Source organism: Mesoplodon mirus (genome assembly GCF_964341445.2).
Source record: "Mesoplodon mirus genome assembly, chromosome: 2".
NCBI lineage: Eukaryota > Metazoa > Chordata > Mammalia > Artiodactyla > Ziphiidae > Mesoplodon > Mesoplodon mirus.
Genome location: NC_138977.1, coordinates 42,933,275 through 42,955,286, shown reverse-complemented (window position 1 = coordinate 42,955,286; position 22,012 = coordinate 42,933,275). Strand labels below are relative to the sequence as shown.

General features: G+C 35.6%; 1 protein-coding gene across 3 annotated transcripts in view; it reads right to left on the bottom strand.

The window, feature by feature from the left end:
- ANTXR2 (ANTXR cell adhesion molecule 2) overlaps nucleotides 1-22,012 on the bottom strand; it is a 163,586-nt gene that overhangs the window by 102,585 nt on the left and 38,989 nt on the right. For all 3 annotated transcript variants that reach the window (XM_082645107.1, XM_082645108.1, XM_082645109.1), the window contains exons 10-11: nucleotides 21,506-21,575; nucleotides 4,767-4,845 (exon numbers count right to left, since the gene is read on the bottom strand). In XM_082645107.1, the coding sequence (XP_082501233.1) occupies nucleotides 4,767-4,845; nucleotides 21,506-21,575 (149 nt within the window). The remainder of the gene's footprint in view (nucleotides 1-4,766; nucleotides 4,846-21,505; nucleotides 21,576-22,012) is intronic.

The window sequence follows — 22,012 nt, the reverse complement described above, 5'->3', positions numbered from 1 at the left end:
GAGAGGCCGGCGTACCGCAAAAAATGAAAATAAAAATAAAGACTATTATAAGAGACAAAGAAGGACACTACATAATGATCAAGGGATCAGTCCAAGAAGAAGATATAACAATTATAAATCTATATGCACCCAACATAGGAGCACCTCCATACATAAGGCAAATGCTAACACGTATAAAACAGGAAACCGACAGTAACACAGTAATAGTGCAGGACTTTATCACCTCACTTACACCAATGGACAGATTATCCAGACTGAAAATTAATACAGAATCACAAGCTTTAAATGATACAGTAGAACAGATAGATTTAATTGATATTTATAGGACATTTCATTTGAAAACAGCAAATTACACTTTCTTCTCAAGTGCTCATGGAATATTCTCCAGTATAGATCATATCTTGTGTCACAAATCAAGCCTTGGTAAATTTAAGAAAGTTGAAATCATATCAACTACGATCTCCAACGACAACATTATGAGACTAGATATCAATTACAGGTAAAAAGCTGTGAAAAATACAAACACATGGAGGCTAAACAATACACTACCAAATATCCAAGAGATCACTGAAGAAATCAAAGAGGGAATCAAAAAATACCTAGAAACAACTGACAATGAAAACAAGATGACCCAAAACCTATGGAATGCAGCAAAAGCAGTTCAAAAGGGGAAGTTTATACCAATACAATCCTACCTCAAGAAACAAGAAACATCTCAAATAAAGAAACTAACCTTACACCTAAAGCAATTAGAGAAAGAAGAACAAAAAATCCCCAAAGATAGCAGAAGGAAAGACATCATAAAGATCAGAGCAGAAATAAATGAAAAAAAAATGACAGAAAAGATAATAAAGATCAATAAAACTAAAAGCTGGTTCTCTGAGAAGATAAACAAAATTAATAAACCATTAGCCAGACTCATCAAGAAAAAAATGGTGAAGACTCAACTCAATGGAATTAGAAATGAAGGAGAAGTAACAACTGACTCTGAAGAAATAGAAAGGATCATGAGAGATTACTACAAGCAACTACATGTCAATAAAATGGACAAACCAGAAGAAATGGATAAATTCTTAGAAAAGCACAACCTTCCAAGACTGAACCAGGAAGAAGTAGAACATATAAACAGACCAATCACAAGCACTGAAATTGAGACTGTTATTGAAAATCTTCCAACAAACAAAAGCCCAGGACCAGATGAGTTCACAGCGAATTCTATTAAACATTTAGAGAAGATCTAACACCTATCCTTCTCAAACTCTTCCAAAATATAGCAGAGGGCAGAACACTCCCAAACTCATTCTATGAGGCCACCATCACCCTGATACCAAAACCAAGTATGTCAAAAAGAAAGAAAACTACAGACCAGTATCACAGATGAACACAGATGCAAAATTCCTCAACAAAATACTAGCAAACAGAATCCAACAGCACATTAAAAAGATCATACACCATGATCAAGTGGGGTTTATCCCAGGAATGCAAAGATTCTTCAATATATGCAAATCAATCAATGTGATACACCATATTAACAAACTGAAGGATAAAAACCATATGATCATCTCAAGAGATTCACAAAAAGCTTTAAACAAAATTCAACATCCATTTACTATAAAAACCCTCCAGAAAGTAGACATAGAGGGAACTTACCTCAACATAATAAAGGCCATATATGACAAGCCCACAACCAACATCATTCTCAATGGTTAAAAACTGAAAACTTTTCCACTAAGACCAGGAACAAGAGAAGGTTGCCCACTCTCACAACTATTATTCAACAGAGTTTTCGAAGCTTTAGCCACATCAATCAGAGAAGAAAAGAAATAAAAGGAATCCAAATCATAAAAGAAGAAGTAAAACTGTCATTGTTTGCAGATGACATGATACTATACATAGAGAATCCTAAAGATGCTACCAGAAAACTACTAAAGCTAATCAATGAACTTGGTAAAGGAGCAGGATACAAAATTGATGCACAGAAATCTCTTGCATTCCTATATACTAATGATGAAAAATCTGAAAGAGAAATTAAAGAAACACTCCCATTTACCACTGCAACAAAAAGAATAAAATACCTAGGAATAAATCTACCTAAGAAGACAAACGACCTGTATGCAGAAAACTATAAGACACTGATGAAAGAAATTAAATATGATACAAACAGATGGAGTGATATACCATGTTCTTGGATTGGAAGAATAAATAATGTGAAAATGAGTATACTACCCAAAGCAAACTACAGGTTCAATACAATCCCTATCATACTACCAATGGCATTTTTCATAGGACTACAACAAAAATTTTCACAATTTGTATGGAAACAGAAAAGACCCTGGATAGCCAAAGCAGTCTTGAGAAAGAAAAATGGAGCTGGAGGATTCAGGCTCCCTGACTTCAGACTATATTATAGCTACAATCATCAAGACAGTACAGTACTGGCACAAAAACAGAAATATAGATCAATGGAACAGGATAGAAAGCCCAGAGATAAACCCATGCATATATGGTCACCTTATCTTTGACAAAGGAGGCAAGAATATACAATGGAGAAAAGAGAGCCTCTTCAATAAGTAGTGCTGAGAAAACTGGAGAGCTACGTGTAAAAGAATGAAATTAGAACCCTCCCTAACACCATACACAAAAAAAACTCCAAACGGATTAAAGACCTAAATGTAATGCCAGGCACTATAAAACTCTTAGAGGGAAACATAGGCAGATCACTCTATGAGATAAATCACAGCAAGGTCCTATTTGAACCACCTCCTAGAGAAATGGAAATAAAAACAAAAATAAACAAATGGGAACTAATAAAACTTAAAATCTTGTGCACAGCAAAGGAAACCATAAACAGGACAAAAAGACAACCTTCAGAATGGGAGAAAATATTTGCAAACGAAGCAACTGACAAAGGATTAATCTCCAAAATATACAAGCAGCTCATGCAGCTCAATATCAAAAGAACCAGACAACCCAATCCAACAATGGGTGGAAGGTCTAAATCGACATTTCTCCAAAGATTGCCAAGAAACACATGAAATGATGCTCAACATCACTAATCATTAGAGAAATGCAAATCAAATCTACAATGAGGTATTACCTCACACTGGTCAGAATGGCCAACATCAAAAACTCTACAAACAATAAATGCTGTTGATGGTGTGGAGAAATGGGAACCCTCTTGCACTGTTGGTGGGAATGTAAATTGACACAGCCATTATGGAGAACAATATGGAGTTTCCTTAAAAAACTAAAAATAGAACTACCATATGACACAGCAATCCCACTACTGGGCATATAACCTGAGGAAACCATAATTCAAAAAGAGTCATGTACCACAATGTTCATTGCAGCACTATTTACAATAGCCAGGACATGGAAGCAACCTAAGTGTCCATCAACAGATGAATAGATAAAGAAGATATGGCACATATATACAATGGAATATTACTCAGCCATAAAAAGAAACGAATTTGAATTATTTGTAGTGAGGTGGATATACTTAGAGTCTGTCATACAGAGTGAAGTAAGTCAGAAAGAGAAAAACAAGTACCGTATGCTAACACATACATATGGGATCTAAAAAAAAAAAAAAAAAAAAAAAGAAAGAAAAATTGATTCTGACAAACCTAGGGGCAGGACAGGAATAAAGACTCAGAGGTAGAGAATGGACTTGAGGACATGGGGTGGGAAAGGGTAAGCTGGGATGAAGTGAGAGAGTGACATGGTCATATATACACTACCAAATGTAAAATAGATAGCTAGAGGGTAGCAGCCGCATAGCAAAGGGAGATCAGCTCGGTACTTTGTGTCCACCTAGAGATGTGGGATAGGGAGGGTAGGAGGGAGATGCAGGAGGGAGGAGATATGGGGATATATGTATATGTATAGCTGATTCACTTTGTTATACAGCAGAAACTAACATACCATTGTAAAGCCTTTATACTCCAATAAAGATGTTAAAAAAAAATCATGAGATGTGAGAAAATGTTTAGGTTTGGGATTCTGGTCTTTTGAAGGGCAGGATTTTTTTTGTTTGTTTTTGTTTTGATTTATATATTTTTAACAAAGAAAATGAACTCATAAGAATATCAGCCATGTGATCAGTTCCTTTTAGTGCTTTGTGTTTTCATGTTCAGAAATGTAATGTCAAGATAAACCAAAAAACTTAACTATAAGGAAAACACTCTCTTATCAATGGAATTTATATATCCAAATATTGCATCTTAGGTAGTGCAAATCATCCATCTTAACTAAATTATAGCTTCAGTGTAGTTTCAAACCAAGATATTATAAAGCTCTCAAAATCAAGTTCCTTACTCTTGAGAAAGCACCAGCATTAAATGGGACAAAATAATAAGCTCACTCATTAAGGTGCACTAATAATTTCAAAAACATGATAAATGTCTTAGATAGTATAATGCAACCTTCATTAACAGAAAGACATTATTTCCTTTACATAGTTAATGTTTTAAGAAAAAATGCTTTATTTGGAAATCATTTTCCTACCTTATTCTAATATTTAAATATGACTTCAATTTTATAAATATCAAAATATAATGTATACTCTTTAAAATCCCTTTAAAGGAGACTAAAGGAAAAAACAAAACAACCTACAATAAATTCTATACAAACATGTTCTTGTAATGGTCTCCAGTATTATTATTTCTACTTTCTTTACTGTAGGATGCAACAATATTGAAGGTCCATAAATTATTTCTGGAGACAGTTATTTTTTAAAAAGTAACTTTATGTGAACAGTGACTTACACATTCTGTGGCCGTGACTGTTAGTGAGCCCGAGATGACAGAATTTCCTCCATTAAAACTCACTGAAACATCAAGAGTTCTGAAAGAAAAGGCAGAAACAATAATTAACAGTAATTAAAAACTGGAGTTTTGCAGAAAATATTTCTTTCCTTAAATAATTCAGAATTAGCCAGATAGTTGACTCTAAAAGTCAAAGCTTTTGATCAGTTATCTTAGTGTTTTTCTTTCTTAGTTCTAGTCCTTACTCAGTAGCCAGAGGCAAATTCCTTAAGTGATCTAATTGTTCCTAAAAGAAGCATTAATGTCAATAGAAATATGAAGAAATTCCTGTTGTTGTCATTGTTCTAGTTTAAAATAATACATTTTTAGGAAAAAATTAAACTAAAAAATTCCTTAATCCAGAAAAATGCTGAGATTGTTTCAGGTTCACAAAAACCTAGAATGAGGAAAAATACTTCCATCCGATTTAGCTTTTCCCTGTCTCTAGACATTACCATTATCACAAGATCATTGTTTAAGAATATAAAAACGGAAATAGACAGAAACTGGGCATAGAGGGAACTTACCTCAAAATAATAAAAGGCATATATGACAAACCCACAGCCAACATCATTCTCAATGGTGAAAAACTGAAAGCATTTCCTCTAAGATCAGGAACAAGAAAAGGGGGCCCAGTCTTACCAGTACTATTCAACATAGTTTTGGAAGTTTTAGCCATGGCAATCAGAGAAGAAAAAGAAATAAAAGGAATACAAATTGGAAAAGAATTAAAACTGTCACTGTTTGCAGATGACATGATACTAAACATAGAGAATCCTAAAGAGGCCACCAGAAAGCTACTAGAACTAATAAATGAATTTGGTAAAGTAGAGAATACAAAGTTAATGCATAGAAATCTCTTGGATTCCTATACACTAATGATGTAAAATCAGAAAGACAAATTAAGGAAACAGATTTGCCACTGCAACAAAAAGAATAAAATACCTAGGAATAAACCTACCTAAGAAGGCAAAATACCTGTATGCAGAAAATTATAAGACACTTATACAAACAGATGGACAGATATACCATGTTCTGGGATGAGAAGAATCAACATTGTGAAAATGACTATACTGCCCAAAGCAATCTACAGATTCAGTGCAATCCCTATCAAATTACCAATGGCATTTTTCACAGAACTAGAACAAAAAATTTTCCAATGTGTATGGAAACACAAAATACCCTGAATAGCCAAAGCAACCTTGAGAAAGAAAAACAGAGCTGGAGGAATCAGGCTCCCAGACTTCAGACTATACTACAAAGCCATGGTTATCAAGACAGTATGGTACTGGCACAAAAAGAGAAATATACATCAATGGAACAGGATAGAAAGCCCAGAGATAAACCCATGCACATATGGTCACCTTATCTTTGACAAAGGAGGCAAGAATATACATTGGGGAAAAGACAACCTCTTCAATAAGTGGTGCTGGGAAAACTGGACAGCTACATATAAAAGAATGAAATTAGAACACTCCCTAACCCCATACACAAAACTAAGCTCAAAATGGAATTAATGACCTAAATGTAAGGTCAGACACTATCAAACTCTTAGAGGAAAACATAGGCAGAACACTCTATGAGATAAGTCAAAGCGAGATCCTTTTTGATCCACCTCCTACAGAAATGGAAATAAAATAAAAAATAAACAAATGGGAACTAATGAAACTTAAAATCTTTGCACAGCAAAGGAAACCATAAACAAGATGAAAAGACAACCTTCAGAATGGGAGAAAATATTTTCAAATGACGAAAATGACAAAGAATTAATCTCCAAAATATACAAGCAGCTCATGCAGATCAATACCAAAAAAACAAACAACCCAATCCAAAAATGGGCAGAAGACCTAAACAGACATTTCTTCAAAGAAGATAGGCAGATTGCCCACAAACACATGAAAGGATGCTCAACATAACTAATCATTAGAGAAATGAAAATCAAAACCACAATGAGGTATCACCTCACACCAGTCAGAATGGCCATCATCAAAAAATCTACAAACAATAAAAGTTGGAGAGGGTGTGGAGAAAAGGGAAGCTCTTGCACTGTTGGTGGGAATGTAAATTGATACAGTCACTATGGAGAACATTATGGAGGTTCCTTAAAAAACTACATATAGAACTACCATATGACCCAGCATCCCACTACTGGGCATATACCTTGAGAAAACCATAACTCAAAAAGTGTCAGGTACCACAATGTTCATTGCAGCTCTATTTACAATAGCCAGGACATGGAAGCAACCTAAGTGTCCATCAACAGATGAATGGATAAAGAACATGTGGCACGTATGTACAATGGAATATTACTCAGCCATAAAAGGAAACAAAATTGAGTTATTTGTAATGAGGTGGATGGACCTAGAGTCTGTCATACAGAGTGAAGTAAGTCAGAAAGAGAAAAACAAATACCATATGCTAACACATATATATGGAATCTAAGACAAAAAAATATGGTCATGAAGAACCTAGGGGCAAGAAGGGAATAAAGACGCAGACCTACAGGATAATGGACTTGAGGATATGGGGAGGGTGAAGGGTAAGCTGGGACAAAGTGAGAGAGTGGCATGGACATATATACACTACCAAATGTAAAATAGATAGCTAGTGGGAAGCAGCCAAATAGCACAGAGAGATCAGCTCAGTGTTTTGTGACCACCTAGAGGGTTGGGATAGGGAGGGTGGGAGGGAGGGAGAAGCAAGAGGGAAGATATATGGGGATATTTGTATATGTATACCTGATTCACTTTGTTATAAAGCAGAAACTAACACACCATTGTAAAGCAATTATACTCCAATAAAGATGTTAAAAAAAAAAAAAGAGAGAGACATGTACCATAATGTTCATTGCAGCTCTATTTACAACAGCCAGGACATGGAAGCAACCTAAGTGTCCATCGACAGATGAATGGATAAAGAAGATGTGGCACATATATACAATGGAATATTACTGAGCCATAAAAAGGAATGAAATTGAGTTATTTGTAATGAGGTGGATGTACCTAGAGTCTGTCATATAGAGTGATGTAATTCAGAAAGAGAAAAACAGATACCATATGTTAACACACATATATGGAATCTAAAAAAATGGTACTGATGAACCTAGTGGCAGGGCAGGAATAAAAACACAGATGTAGAGAATGGACTTGAGGACACAGAGAAGGGGAAGGGGAAGCTGGGACAAAGTGAGAGAGTAACATTGGCATATATACACTACCAACTATAAAATGCATGGTTAGTGGAAAGCTGCTAAACAGCACAGGGAGATCATCTCAATGCTTTGTGATGACATAAAGTGGTGGGATAGGGAGGGTGGGAGGGAGGCTCAAGAGGGAGGGGGTGTGGGGATATATGTATACATATAGCTGATTCACTTTGTTGTACAGCAGAAACCAACACAACATTGTAAAGCAATTATACTCCAATAAAGATATTTAAAAAAAGTTATTACAAGATGCAAACTATTATATATAAAATGGATAAACAATAAGGTCTTACTGTATAGCACAGGGAACTATATTCAGTATCCTGTGATAAACCCTAATGGAAAAGAATATGAAAAAGAATGTATATATGTATAACTGAATCGCTTTGCTGTACACCAGAAACTAACACAATATTGTAAATCAACTATACTTCAATAAAATAAAATTTTTTTAAATGGAAATAACAAACGATTGAAAGATAAAATATAGAGAAAGTGATCATGAAAGACAGGTAAACTAAATTTAAAAAAAGGAATGCAATTTACATATTTGTAGGCATTTGTTGTAAATGTTCAGGATTTTAAAATATCCTGACAAAGGTATAAAAGAAAGGAGAATAATTTTTGTCCATTGCTATGAAATACAGCTCTCATTCTGAAAATATGATTTCAACTACTAATACAATTAAAAATAATTATAATTTCATTAATTCAGATTCTAATAATTCATCATTTGGGATCAGTAAGTAATTTTTTTTCATAGGCCCAAGAAGATATCAAAGAGAAAAAGATGACAAGGAGTTTTTAAAGTATTGAGGAAACAGGTCTTTTCCAAAAGAGTTTATGAAGAATATTACCACAGAATAATCAGTATACCAACAAAACAAAGCTATCCATTCATTAAAGTGGAAGCAGTAGTCAACATTTTGTTAATCTAGCTTCTATAGAACACCATGCTCCAATGCTCACAAAATATTCTAAATTCCAAAATTAAAAGCCAGATATTTTGTCTTAATTACTCTAAATTTAGATGATTTCTTCTCTATGCCTTGAGTTGTGTGCCAAATACTATTAGTTATGGAGAGTTAGGACAAAACGGAAGCAATCTCAAGCCACCAGTAAGATTTTCAGTAATGATGCTAGGGAGAGGAGATGAGAAATATTATTCAGTTCCTGCCATGGGCCAGATGCTATCCTGGGTACTTTATGGATATTATCTCATTTAATTCTTAAAAGAACTCTTAAAGTAAGTAGTTTCACAGTTTTACAGCTGGGGTACATAGGCCCCAAAATGTTAATTACCTTGCCCAAAGTGGTAAAGCTAGGATTCTCACAAATTTTGAATTCTTTCCATCATACCACACAGGCTTGAAGAAATGAAAGTTCTTAATGTGTTTTTTTCTCAGTGTGATATTTAGTTTGGATCTTATAGGGCTAGAGCCCCCAGGAAAGACAGGACTAGCAAACTTCTAGCTGAACTCTTCTTCAAAATTCAGGATTATTCCTATTAAAAATATTCCTTGTAAAATATTCCCTTTAAAACATTTTGTTAAAAAAAAAAAAGTTTAGCTAAATCCAGAAAAGAACAAGAACTTGGGGTATTTATATCAACTTAACTAAACTTCTGAACTATTCCAACACAGAATGCCAAGTGGCTTAGTTAAGAAAGAAAACTTAAACCTACTTGCTTTTTCTGCAGAACTCAGTGCCTTGTTTTGCTTTGTTTTTTTGAAGATTAAGCATAGTTCAATCCAAAAATAATGTTTCCTAGATCCTAATTCCTCTACTTTAAACCATGTACCAGAAAGCATATGACACAGAAAGCATGGTTTTGGTTTGTGGGGGAAGATTACTGGATTCATAATAATGTATGATTGTTGCAGGTAATCTTATTGATTCAACTTTAAAGGGATCAGTAGACATTGACCAAAGTTGTTTATAATCTTATTGATTCAACTTTAAAGGGATCAGTAGACATTGACCAAAGTTGTTCATAATCTGGCACATAGAACTCAGAAGAAATGAACCAGTTCTCTAATTAATGAAGAAACATTTAAAACATTTAATGCTTATCCAAATGGAATAAGAACAGAAGATGTATTTTATAACAAAATTCATTCTTTTCTATAGTTTCCCCTAGCATGCTGATGAGGTCTTGTAGGCAACCAAACCAATTTGCACATTATTCTTAAAATCTCAGTCTAGTATAATGTAGCTGGTGTCTGATCAAACTGAGTTAGTCTCCACAGACATGGAAAGCCACCGGATGATTATTTTGACACATGGATTCAGTTAAAACAATATAATATTCACCTTCCTGAGAGCAGTAGTAGTACGATCAAACCACTACCAGAAACAACAGTACTAATAATAACAGTGTTTATCGATTCCTTACTATGAGCTAAACACATTAACACATCTTCTCACTTAATTCTCACAACAACCCACTGAGGGAGGCTGTAGCATTATCTCCATTTTCCAAATAAAGGACCTGAAGCTTAAAAAGGTAACTTACCCAAATATTGGACTTCTCTGGCTCTGTAGTCAAAGTGCTTTCACTTCTACTGCATACCACCTTAATCCTCATTAAATGCTTTAGGGTCTTACATCTAAATTTCACTCACTGGAGACAGCTTTGTCTCACTTCTCCAGTGTCACTCTTCCAATTTCTTACTATATTCACATATTTCTCATGGTTATAATGGCATTTACTATATGATATTTATTTGTGAACATATGTGTATATTTTTATATGTATATATATTTGCTGGGAAATTTTTTTCAGAAGTGTTGCAAACATGAAAAACACACTCTAAAAGTTATTTCTGCTTCTAAATTTTGTTGTTTCTTTAGAAAAAAATTTTGAAATTATTGGTATGATACTGGCACTGTTATGAGCTGATACTTTTGTCCAAAGCTCTGCTACTCCATTGCTGGCAAACAGATTGATAAAACCCATCTCACCCTCTAACCCAGACTCAATACCTTGACCTTTCTTCGCCCCAAGACTCCAATATACGTATATCATGTTTTGTCATATTTTAGGTAACTTGTGCTAGTATCTATGGATTTCTCATTCTGATTGCTATATAACTTTTATTGCTGGTTAGTATATTTAGGACAGTAGAACTCATACTCTCAGTTACAGAAACTTTACTGTGGGCAAAAATGTATTAAAGCCACATTGTTTTTACATAATTCCATAAAGGAGAGGTGATTAAAGAGTTTTTCTTTATTTGTCCCAAGAATAAAATAAACTTGAAAAGGGGGATAGATTCAGCCCACATGTTGGAGAATCAGGAGTTCTAGGTTTGAACCCTAGTCACTACCCTCTCAATCTTGCATTCTTCAATGTATAAAAGGGGGATAACTGTACCTATTTCAGAGTTGCTTTGGGGAGGAGAGTGTGATAAAATAATGTACATAAAATGTCCAACACAGTGCCTGGAACACAGCGGGTACTCTATAAATTACTGTAACATCTGACTATTTGTCTAAAACATTATTCAGCTATCAAGGTACTTTTATATAAACATTTTAGATCCAAGTTAAAAAACAGCACAGATAATATAGAAGAATGTATTGCAGCAAAGAAATAATTGCCTAATACTTTTTTTGTTTACTTTAAAGGATTTCTCTTCTACTTACTTCTATATAAAAATAGAGAGCTAAATTGTTCCAAAAATGCCTAGTATAACATATAATGCTATGCAAGTTTATGTAAAGAAACTTTTCAAAGCTATTTCCTTCCTGTTACAAAATGTTACCTTGATAAAACCCAACACTGCAACTATGTTGAGCTGTGTGCTTGAACCTAACACTTAAAACTGTACTCCAAATTGGTTTCTGAATGTTGGCCAGTAAGTTCAGTCAATCACTAAATCAGTCTATTACTCCAATATTTATAAATTGCCTACAATAGGCCAACCTAGGCTGTGCTTGGTAATAGGGCTGCAATAACAAATGAAACACAGCATTACAATGTAATTGAAAGGAAGCTACATGAACAATCACAATAGAATGTGATATTAACTAAAATAGGTATAAGCACAAAGGTACTAGAGGACCATGTGGGAGTTACAACCGACTGAGCCTTGCACGGGGTCATCAACAAAGATTTCCTGCAGGAAGTCACCTCTATGATGAACCCTAAAGGATGATCAAGAATTAGTTAGGAAAAGAGATTAAAAAGGGATCCAAGAAGATGGAGCACTATTTGACAAGCTGGAAGATAAGAAAGGAACAGAACAGTCAAGGAATAAAAGCCATTCAGTATGGCATCAACACAGAATGTGAGAGTGAGAATATATGGTTTGAAGCCAAAAAGGAGAGTAGGAGAAGGATAATGAAGAACCCAGGATGCCATATTTAGATATTTGGAATTAGTCTTATGAGTTTTTAAGCCAGGCAGAAATATGGTCAGAATTCTGTTTTACAAATATCACTTGTTGCATCGTAGAGCATGGATTGGAAGAGTAAATTTCTACAGTAGAAGACCAGTTAACAAATGTCATAGTGTATTTCACTGTTGGTAGGAATGGAAATTGGTGCATCTACTATGAAAAACAGGATGGAGTTTCCCCAAAAAATTAAGAATGGAACTACTATATGATCCAGCTATTCCACTTCTGGGTATTTATCTGAAGAATACAAAAACACCAATTAAAAAAGATATATGCACCCTGATGTTCACTGCAGCATTATTTACAATTGCCAAGATTTGGAAGCAGCAACATAAGTGCCCATTGATGGATGAATGGCTAAAGAAGATGTGGTATATATGTACAATGGAATACTACTCAACCATAAAAAAAAATGGAATCTTGACATTTGTGACAACATGGATGGACCTTGAGGGTACTAAGTGAAATAAGTTAGATGGAGAAAGACAAATATGTACGATTCCATTCATATATGGAATATAAAAACAAAGAAACAGGGCTTCCCTGGTGGCACAGTGGTTGAGAGTCCATCTGCCAATGCAGGGGACACGGGTTCGTGCCCCGGTCCGGGAAGATCCCACACGCCGTGGAGTGGCTGGGCCCGTGAGCCATGGCCGCTGAGCCTGCGCATCCGGAGCCTGTGCTCCACAACGGGAGAGGCCACAACAGTGAGAGGCCCGTGTACCACAAAGGAAAAAATAAATAAATAAATAAATAAATAGATGAAACAAAAATAAAAAACAAGCACCTAGATACAGAAAACAAATTGATGGCTACCAGAGGGGAAGAGCGGGAGGGCAAAATGGGTAAAGGGAGTCAACTATATGGTGACAGATGGAAACTAGACTTTTGGTGGTGAGCATACTGTAGTGTATACAGAAGTCAAAACTTAATATTTGTATACATGAAGCTTGTATAATGTTATAAACCAATGTTACCTCAATTAAAAAAATTGTTTTTAAGAATTTCTCAGTGAATTTCAAATAAGGACCTAAGTAGAACTGAACCAAATAGTGTCAATGAGGGTAATCTGAAATGAAAATTGAGAGATATTAAGCAGTTAGATTAAAAAGGACTTGGACATTTATAGGATGTAGAAGGTGAGGAAGAAGGAGTAGTTAAAGATGGCTTCAAAGTTTGTGTTTTGCACATGAAGGTGGGTAATCTTGCACAGGAAACATGAAAGGAACAGGTTTGAACAGAAGTACATAACTTTAATTTGGGAACTTCAGGTTTAATTTGCTTAAGGGAAATCTAAGTGAATGAGCTGACATTTGGATAGTGGACATTTGGTTGGTTTAAAGCTAAGGGAAAGATCTTGTCTGGAGATTTGGAACTCATAGCAAGAAAAGGAAGGCTTAGAGAAGGTGAGTTTATGGGTCAGGAATCCAGCCATGGTGAAAACTGACTAGGAACTGTAAGAAGAGGGGCCGGAGGTAACATTGGAGAAGAAACAGTCCTGGAGGTGAGACTATGAAGTTGTGAAAGACAAGGAAATACCTTCTTCTGAGACAGGACTGGCCCACAGTGCAGATAATTCTGAGTGGTCAGGGAAGGTGAGGCTCAGAACTGAGGACTCTTTCAACTCCCTTTTCTATAAGTTGGTTCCACATTGTTTAGAGTTGCTTACAAATATGTTCAACGGCTCTTTGCTCCATCCTCAGAACATTTAAGTAGAAGGATAGAAGAAACCTGAACAACTTAACAAAAAGACTGCTTGAAGTGCATTTTAATGTCAATTGGTCCTCAATTAATAGTGATAAAACTAAATTCAAGGGTACTAAATTCATTCCACATGAGAAATTATTAAATAGAATTCTGATATATAACTAAGTAAATAAAATTCAAAGTCCTAACGGTCACAGTGCTTTAATTTAATGTTTAAAGATGTAAGACAATTCCAGAACAGGAGAACAGCTCATTGCCATATGTTAGGGCTACTCTGAACTGAAGAAATTTCATACTGCATGAAATATGGTTGACATTTCAATCATAGCAACCTATTTGCAAAGTATTTATTTGCTGCTGACTTTATGGATGTCCAATAAAAGACTGCCATTTTATGATGCATTTAAAAAGATGAAAAAATTAAATAAAATTGTGAAAGACATTTGCTGGAAGTAATAAATAATTTACCTCCAATTTGCACATACTGAAAATTAAACTGGCAACTACTCAAAAAGCTATTAAAATTATGGTGACTTAAGATATTTTGAAATCAAGTGCTACTATTTAATACTCTGCAGAGCTTTATAAAAGTTAGCTTTATGCATAATAAATTATGAGATGAAAATAAGGATTCATATTTGTGAATAAAAACTCTACTTCTAGTTATGAATATATATATAAATTAATGTTTTGTTTAAGGATATTTTCTTCAAAGGGGTAAAAGGATAAAATAATTGAATAAAATAATTTCTTTTGAGATACTCAGTATATGTATATAACTAAAACAAACACTGCAGTCAGGAAGATTGCTAGATTTCAGAAAGAAAAAAAAGCTATATCAGAATTGTACTTGACATCACACCTACACTTTTATTGTAAATGTTTTCAGTATTATACTGAAAATAACCCCATTTTAACTGCATTGTGTATCTTTTTTAAATACTAAAAAGATGCTTCAAAATGATCACTCAATTTTTAGTGTCTTTCATCCAAAAATGTCAAATATTTTAGTAATAGTAAAAACTTTAATAATATAAAATTTAAAAGCAGATATATAAGAGGATTTAAATACATATTTAAGGAATATCTTCCATATCATCACATAGCCATCCCTCTTTGAACACCTTTAGTTACCAAAACACTCACTAAATGATTCCAATTTTTACAAAAATCTTTCTTATATTGAGCTGAAATGTGCCTCATTTTACCTTCCACTCTTTCTTTCTCTTGTTCTTGGAGCAATAAAGAATAAGTCAAATCTACCTTTCACATGACAGACCTGACATTTGGAGAGCTGATGTGTCACACCTGAATCGTGTCTTTTTCAGTATTTTAACATTTTCATACTTGGCAAGATTTTGTTGGCCACCCTAGACGTACTCGAATTAACTATTGTTCCTCTTAAAAGACAATTTCCAGAACTGAATATAATAATTAGGATGGAGATGCAATGCAGATTAGGTGAACTTATCACATTTATAGGTATAATCAGAAAGCAATACACTGTGTGAATAAATACATATATGTTCCACCATTGGGGGAGGGGTACAGAGAAATATAAAAACTGAGAGGCTCCTCAGCCTTAACCAATCTCACCAAGATTCTAATGTTTATATTCAAAATAAAGATATAACTAATGTCCTGGTACCCATGATTTTGAAGAAAGAATAAAGTTATGGTTGCATCACCTGTTACTAAGATAATGGAATTGGGGATTGTGTAGATATACAGATGGACAATATTTGGTCATCATGTGGCCTGGTGCTCCTGGAATGGGTGGCTGGGTTCCCCTGCAGACATTCACCCTGTGTCAAGGGGCTATCAAGTCTGTAGCTTGGTGTCCCTGGCAGGCCAAGATCCTGGCAACTAGAAGGAGACCCAGTGATTGACACATTCACATCTAGAATGTCTACTATGGGGCCTGAGTGCTGTGGATGCTTCCAAGTGTGCTCCATCCTCTGGTCCCCTCACTACAAGAAGCTCATCTCAGGCCATGGCTTTGCCCAGAACCAGCTTGTTATTTGTAAGTACCCAACCAAGGTGGCTGAGCTCAAAGGTCACACAGTTCAGGTCCTCAGTCCAACCATGAGCCCAGATGGGGGCCCTGCAGCTATGACGCTGCTTTGACATGGACCCTGAACAAGGGCGGAAGTGGGAGATCAGTGCAGCCAAAGCAGCCTCATCCACCAAGTCATCTGTTGATGACAAATTCATCACCTCAGTTTTTTAGTTTTTTAAATAATTTTTTCTAATAAAAAAATAATTTTAGCATGTCTCCCTCTCAAAAAAAAAAACAAATTCATAAAATAAATTCACATAACCATACATATATAGGTATATATATATTTCTTTTAACTATTCATGTGAGAAGCTGTGCTAAAGGCAGAATTTGTCAAACCAAGAAAGGGAAATGGAATTAATTTTATTCCAGGCAAGATGAATTATATTTAAAAAAAAAATCACAACATTGAGGAAAATAAGATTCCATTACCAAGTCAGGCTCTAACCTCAAGTCTGCCACACATGCCTCTCAGTGATCCTTCAGTATCAGATGCTTAAAATTTTCCACATACACTGATGTCCCACCACTTCTTACTTAAACCCTCTGTCAACTGTCTTTCCACACTGCCTTTTAATGGAACTAATACTATCAGTTTCATCTGATTTAGATATTTATTTCATATTTGTCAGAAGATTCTGGCCAATGTTTTTGAAAGCACATTTAACTATACCATATGCCTCCTTAAATCTATCAAACAAGCTGTAGGATCAGGCTCTGGTTCATTCTGTTCTGTTTTTCTTTCTTCACAATGTGTTTATGTATATTTACCCAATTTGCTCTGTTCTTCTTGCCAAATTACAGGTTTGAGATCTCAACTATTGCAGAGCAGCTGTGCTATTGTTGATGTCTCCCTAAACAAGGGTCAGAGAATAAGCCCATTTTGCAAGAATGGGTGACACTTGCACATTACACCAGGAGGCCACTGCCCTCAAAAGGGCAGGATCTGCAGAACTTCACAGAGTCATTCCTACTCAAACTTAAGACATTTTTGTTCAAATGAACCACTGGCAGAAATTAACTCCCAAGCAATCTACAGATTTTTCTAGGTAAGACAATTTGTTTAACCACATGACATTTTTTAATTAAATTGTGTCCAGTGAAAAAAAATAGGAAAGAACAACCTCAGAAAGAACAATCTCACCTTTACATTCTTTCTGTTTAAAAACTAAAAATATGTTCATTTTAGTCTAAAATTCTATACCATATAAGGAAATTTAATGCATAGAGATGTCTCTCAAAGAAAGGACTCCAAAGACCCATTCCAACAATGCTAAGCAATGATAAACCTGGATAAGATTTGCCCAGATAGCTTTAACTTTTGTTTACTACACGACATCAATTTCCAAATGCAAACCTATGTCCTAGCTATTCTGCTACATTCTTAGTTCCCATCTCCAAGTAAAACATCTTCATGTTAAGCCTCTTTCAAACCAAAATTCACGAGCCCTGTATTTTTAAAGGAATAATCCTCAAAGAAAATGTAATTCAGGAAGTAACATAGAGATGAGAAAGGAACTGATAGAGCACACTAATGAGACGAAACACATGTCCGTGACTCCTGCTCTGAGACTTTGCATCTGGCTTTGAGGCTGTCTGTCTAGGGTTACTTCACCAGCATGCTGTTAATTATTTAAGTGAGAGGACAGGGGGAACCATCACCACATCTGTCACCCTCACACAGGAAAAACTTTCATTCATTGTTGGGCCAGATGTGTTTATTTGAAACATAGACTAAATAGCTACTTAATGGTTTTGAATCCTTAGCCAAAAGCTAATTAGACAAACATTAAGTACAGTCACCTTACAAGGCTAAACTGTTTCAGTTGTGTTGACTTCAATCCAATCTCATAAGAGAGCTCATCGACTACATAAGTATCTGAAGGAAATTCAAGGCAAACGAAAGGTCCAAATTACTTGCAACGTACTTAGTAGAACAAATAATGATGTCGCCAAATGTCCGATACATTAATAAATAAAATCTTCACATATTTTGCCTCAGTGGTGTCATGTACTTGATAGACAAAAAAGAAGCAAAAGTAATTATTTTAGACAGATCACTTTCCAAAACATTCTCAGCTTGCTTGTAGGTGAAATATTAATGTCAAAAAGCAAACAAATGATTTTTTCTCGTGCTTGATATCTATTATGTCTTATATGATTTTTTAAAATCACATCTTCTGAGTATTTAGCCAATCTACAAATCACTAAAGAATACCAGCAGGGCATCCCTGGTGGCGCAGTGGTTGAGAGTCCGCCTGCCGATGTAGGGGACACAGGTTCATGCCCCGGTCTGGGAGGATCCCACATGCCGCGGAGCGGCTAGGCCCGTGAGCCATGGCCGCTAAGCCTGCGTGTCCGGAGCCTGTGGTCCGCAACGGGAGAGGCCACAACAGTGAGAGGCCCGCGTAGCACAAAAAAAAAAAAAAAAAAAAAAAAGAATACCAGCAGTATCTATGGCAGTCTCTTAAAAAGGAGACTGTGCCCCAAGGCAAATTCTAAAGAAAACAAATTCAGTGTTGGGTAGGACAGGTATATTGCATTTTATAACTACTTTGGAGAAGAAAGTAAGCTGTCTTCCTTAACTAGTCATTACTATGAAAAGGTCAAGACAGTTTCCTGCTCTCTTAAATGGTATGATCCCCCAAACAGAATTCTGACCATCTTTGTCCTACCTGATATACACAGTAATCAAATGCAATCTTTTAGCTCTTTATATAAATAGTAAATCAAAATGTTTGAGAAAAATGTATTCATTCTTTCATGCAACAAACATTTAGTGAATCTACTATCTGTCAGGCATTGTGTCAGTGCTAGAGATACAGAAAGAAACAAAATAAACCAAATTCATCCCAGCAGGAGGGAGACAATAACAAACAAATAAATGCTTTGGAGAAAAAGTGAACCATGAAAAGAGAATAGAGACTGTTAAACTCAAGGGAGGGGGAAGATTGTATGATTAAATAGGGTGACTGGCAAGGGCTTACTGAGAAGGTGATATGTTGAACAAAACTTGAAGTTGAGAGAGTGAGACAAGTAGGAAGGAGCCTTTCAAGCCACTGGAATAAGCTCAGGTGGTTAAAGAACAACAAAGAGGCCAGTGTGACCACAATAGAAGGGGCAAAAAGAGGATGAAGTTGGAGATGCAGTGAGGGCCAGATCTTGTAGAACCTTATAGAACATTGCAGTGATTAGACTTGCACTCTGAATGTAATGAGGAACTCATTATCAAGGATTTTAAGTGGAGGGGTGACATAAACTGATCGGTTTTAACAGGATCACTTTTGCCAAGGACAGAAGAAGAAAGATGGGTTGAGAGGCTAATAACCTAAGCAAGAAATGACAGTAGCTTGGTCTAGGGTGGTATCAGTGGAGGTGGTGGGGAAGGACTGGATTCTGAACATGTTTTGAAATCAGAGCTGAGATTTGCTTATGGGCTGCATAAAAGAGATCAGTAATGAGTCAAAGATTTTTTACCTGAAGAACAAAAAGGATGGAGCTGCCAGTGACTAAGAGAGAGAAGACAGCTCTGAAAGCAGACTGGGGAGAACAATCAGGAGAATCAATATGGACTTATAGACTCAATAAAATAAGACCAAACTTTAAGTCAACAGATTTATCTTTGCTAATACAAGACTAGTACTCAGAAAGCCATTGAATCCCACTGTGCCCTTGTGGTACAGATGGCTCCACGCAAAATGGATGGGACTTAAATTCCAAGGCCAGTCTAATTTGGCCATAAGCATGTTACCAATACCAGATTATTATATGACTCAGAAAATGAATACTCTTTTATAGAAAGAAAATAGATTCTGATAGTCTTGCTTTTATAAGTTATACTATGCAGCTCTTTTCAATCAATTTCAAATAGAAAGCTGATACTGCTCCAATTTACTTGGATGACCAGAAGTGATGTCCAACAGATATTTTGAATATTTAAGCATCCACAAAAGTTAAGTGCTCAAGTGAACTTTAAACTACTAAAATGATTTTCTTAGGTTCCAAAAAAGAAAATATAATCTTCAGTCTCTGAACACTAATCCAGACTTTAGATTGGGGCCTTATGTATTTTAGTTTCCTCTGATCCAGAGGAAGGTTTGAGATCAGTATATAGTGATTCTTGAAAACTGTATCCTATCCATTACCCTAAGCATATTGCATCTACTACTGTTGGACAAGAGAACATTTGAAATATTTGCAATCATTTCCTGCATAATAGAGAGGGCAGGGGAAAAAAATCACACATGGAAATATTAAGTTGATGGTGAAATTATCTGTATATAGGTGATTAAAATAAAAGCCCTTCTTCCAAACGAAATATCCCTTATTTTATCCAGCTATCATGGTTTATTGCCACACCAAAGAACATGAAAATATATTCCTTAACAGGACTGGGACACAAATTAATGCACAAATATTTCCTAGTCTAAGTTGTGCCTTATTGAGCCATGTTCCTTTTGCTCTTCAATCTTAATATTTAAACACTATAGTCATTAGTCAAAATCCCACTTTGAAACTCTTGTGTGTAAGTGTATGTGTGTGTGTCTGTAAATTCAGTACTCTAAAGCTCAAAACAATGGCTATGGCTTTATTATTTAAAGGCTCTAACAATATTTCTCAAATCTATCCAGATAAATATTTATAGAGCCTTTTTTTTTTTTTTTTTTTCTTTTTGCGGTATGCGGGCCTCTCACTGTTGTGGCCTCTCCCGCTGCGGAGCACAGGCTCCGGACGCGCAGGCCCAGCGGCCGTGGCTCACGGGCCCAGCCGCTCCGCGGCATATGGGATCCTCCCAGACCGGGGCACGAACCCGTATCCCCTGCATCGGCAGGCGGACTCTCAACCACTGCGCCACCAGGGAGGCCCTATAGAGCCTTTTAATCAATATTTAAGAAACAAGATAAAACAGACTTTACCCTTTTCAACCTACTAAGAATATGTATAGTTAAAGTACTAACCAGAGTGATTTGTCTAGGATTACTATTTCATGTTTAATCTGTATATCAAGAAAAGATAGGGGCTTCCCTGGTGGCGCAGTGGTTGAGTGTCCACCTGCTGATTCAGGGGACACGGGTTCATGCCCCGGTCCGGGAGGATCCCACATGCCGCGGAGCGGCTGGGCCAGTTGAGCCATGGCCGCTGAGCCTGCACGTCCGGAGCCTGTGCTCCGCAACAGGAGAGGCCACAACAGTGAGGGGCCTGCTTATCGCAAGCAAAAAAAAAAAAAAAAGAAAAGATAAAATAAAACAACCAATATATATTTTGTCACCATTTCCTTATAATTTGTAGCTAAAACGTTTTTAAATGTTTTTCATAAATTACTTACTGTCCAACTTCATTCAGGGTAGGTGCAGGACAAAGCATAGAATTACTTTCCACACTCACTGGCATTACACCTATAAAATAAAATGTCATTTAATCAATAAATGGTTTTATGTATCTCACACAGTTTCATTAAAAAATATGAAGAGACGCAGCAATCAGAGTTCAAGTGTGGGACATTAGATACATTAGCATGAAAAAAACAAAAAGATACTCATCTAAAGAAAGAGGAGAAGGAACACAGAATGAAAAACAGGAAGAGATTATATGCCTCATTGATATATAGTACTGGTAAATCATAAATTATGATTTTTTGATATAGATTAAGTTCACATACAGCTTGTAGATACTATAAAATTATCATCTTTTCTCTCTCAATTTTGCCAATATATTAGATTTTCAAGAAAAAATATATATATTTTAAAAGCAGAATTTAAAAATGATAGAGAAGACAAATGTCCAAAGGATAATACATTTCTTTCAAGAGTTTAATAAAATAATTGGGGTTATA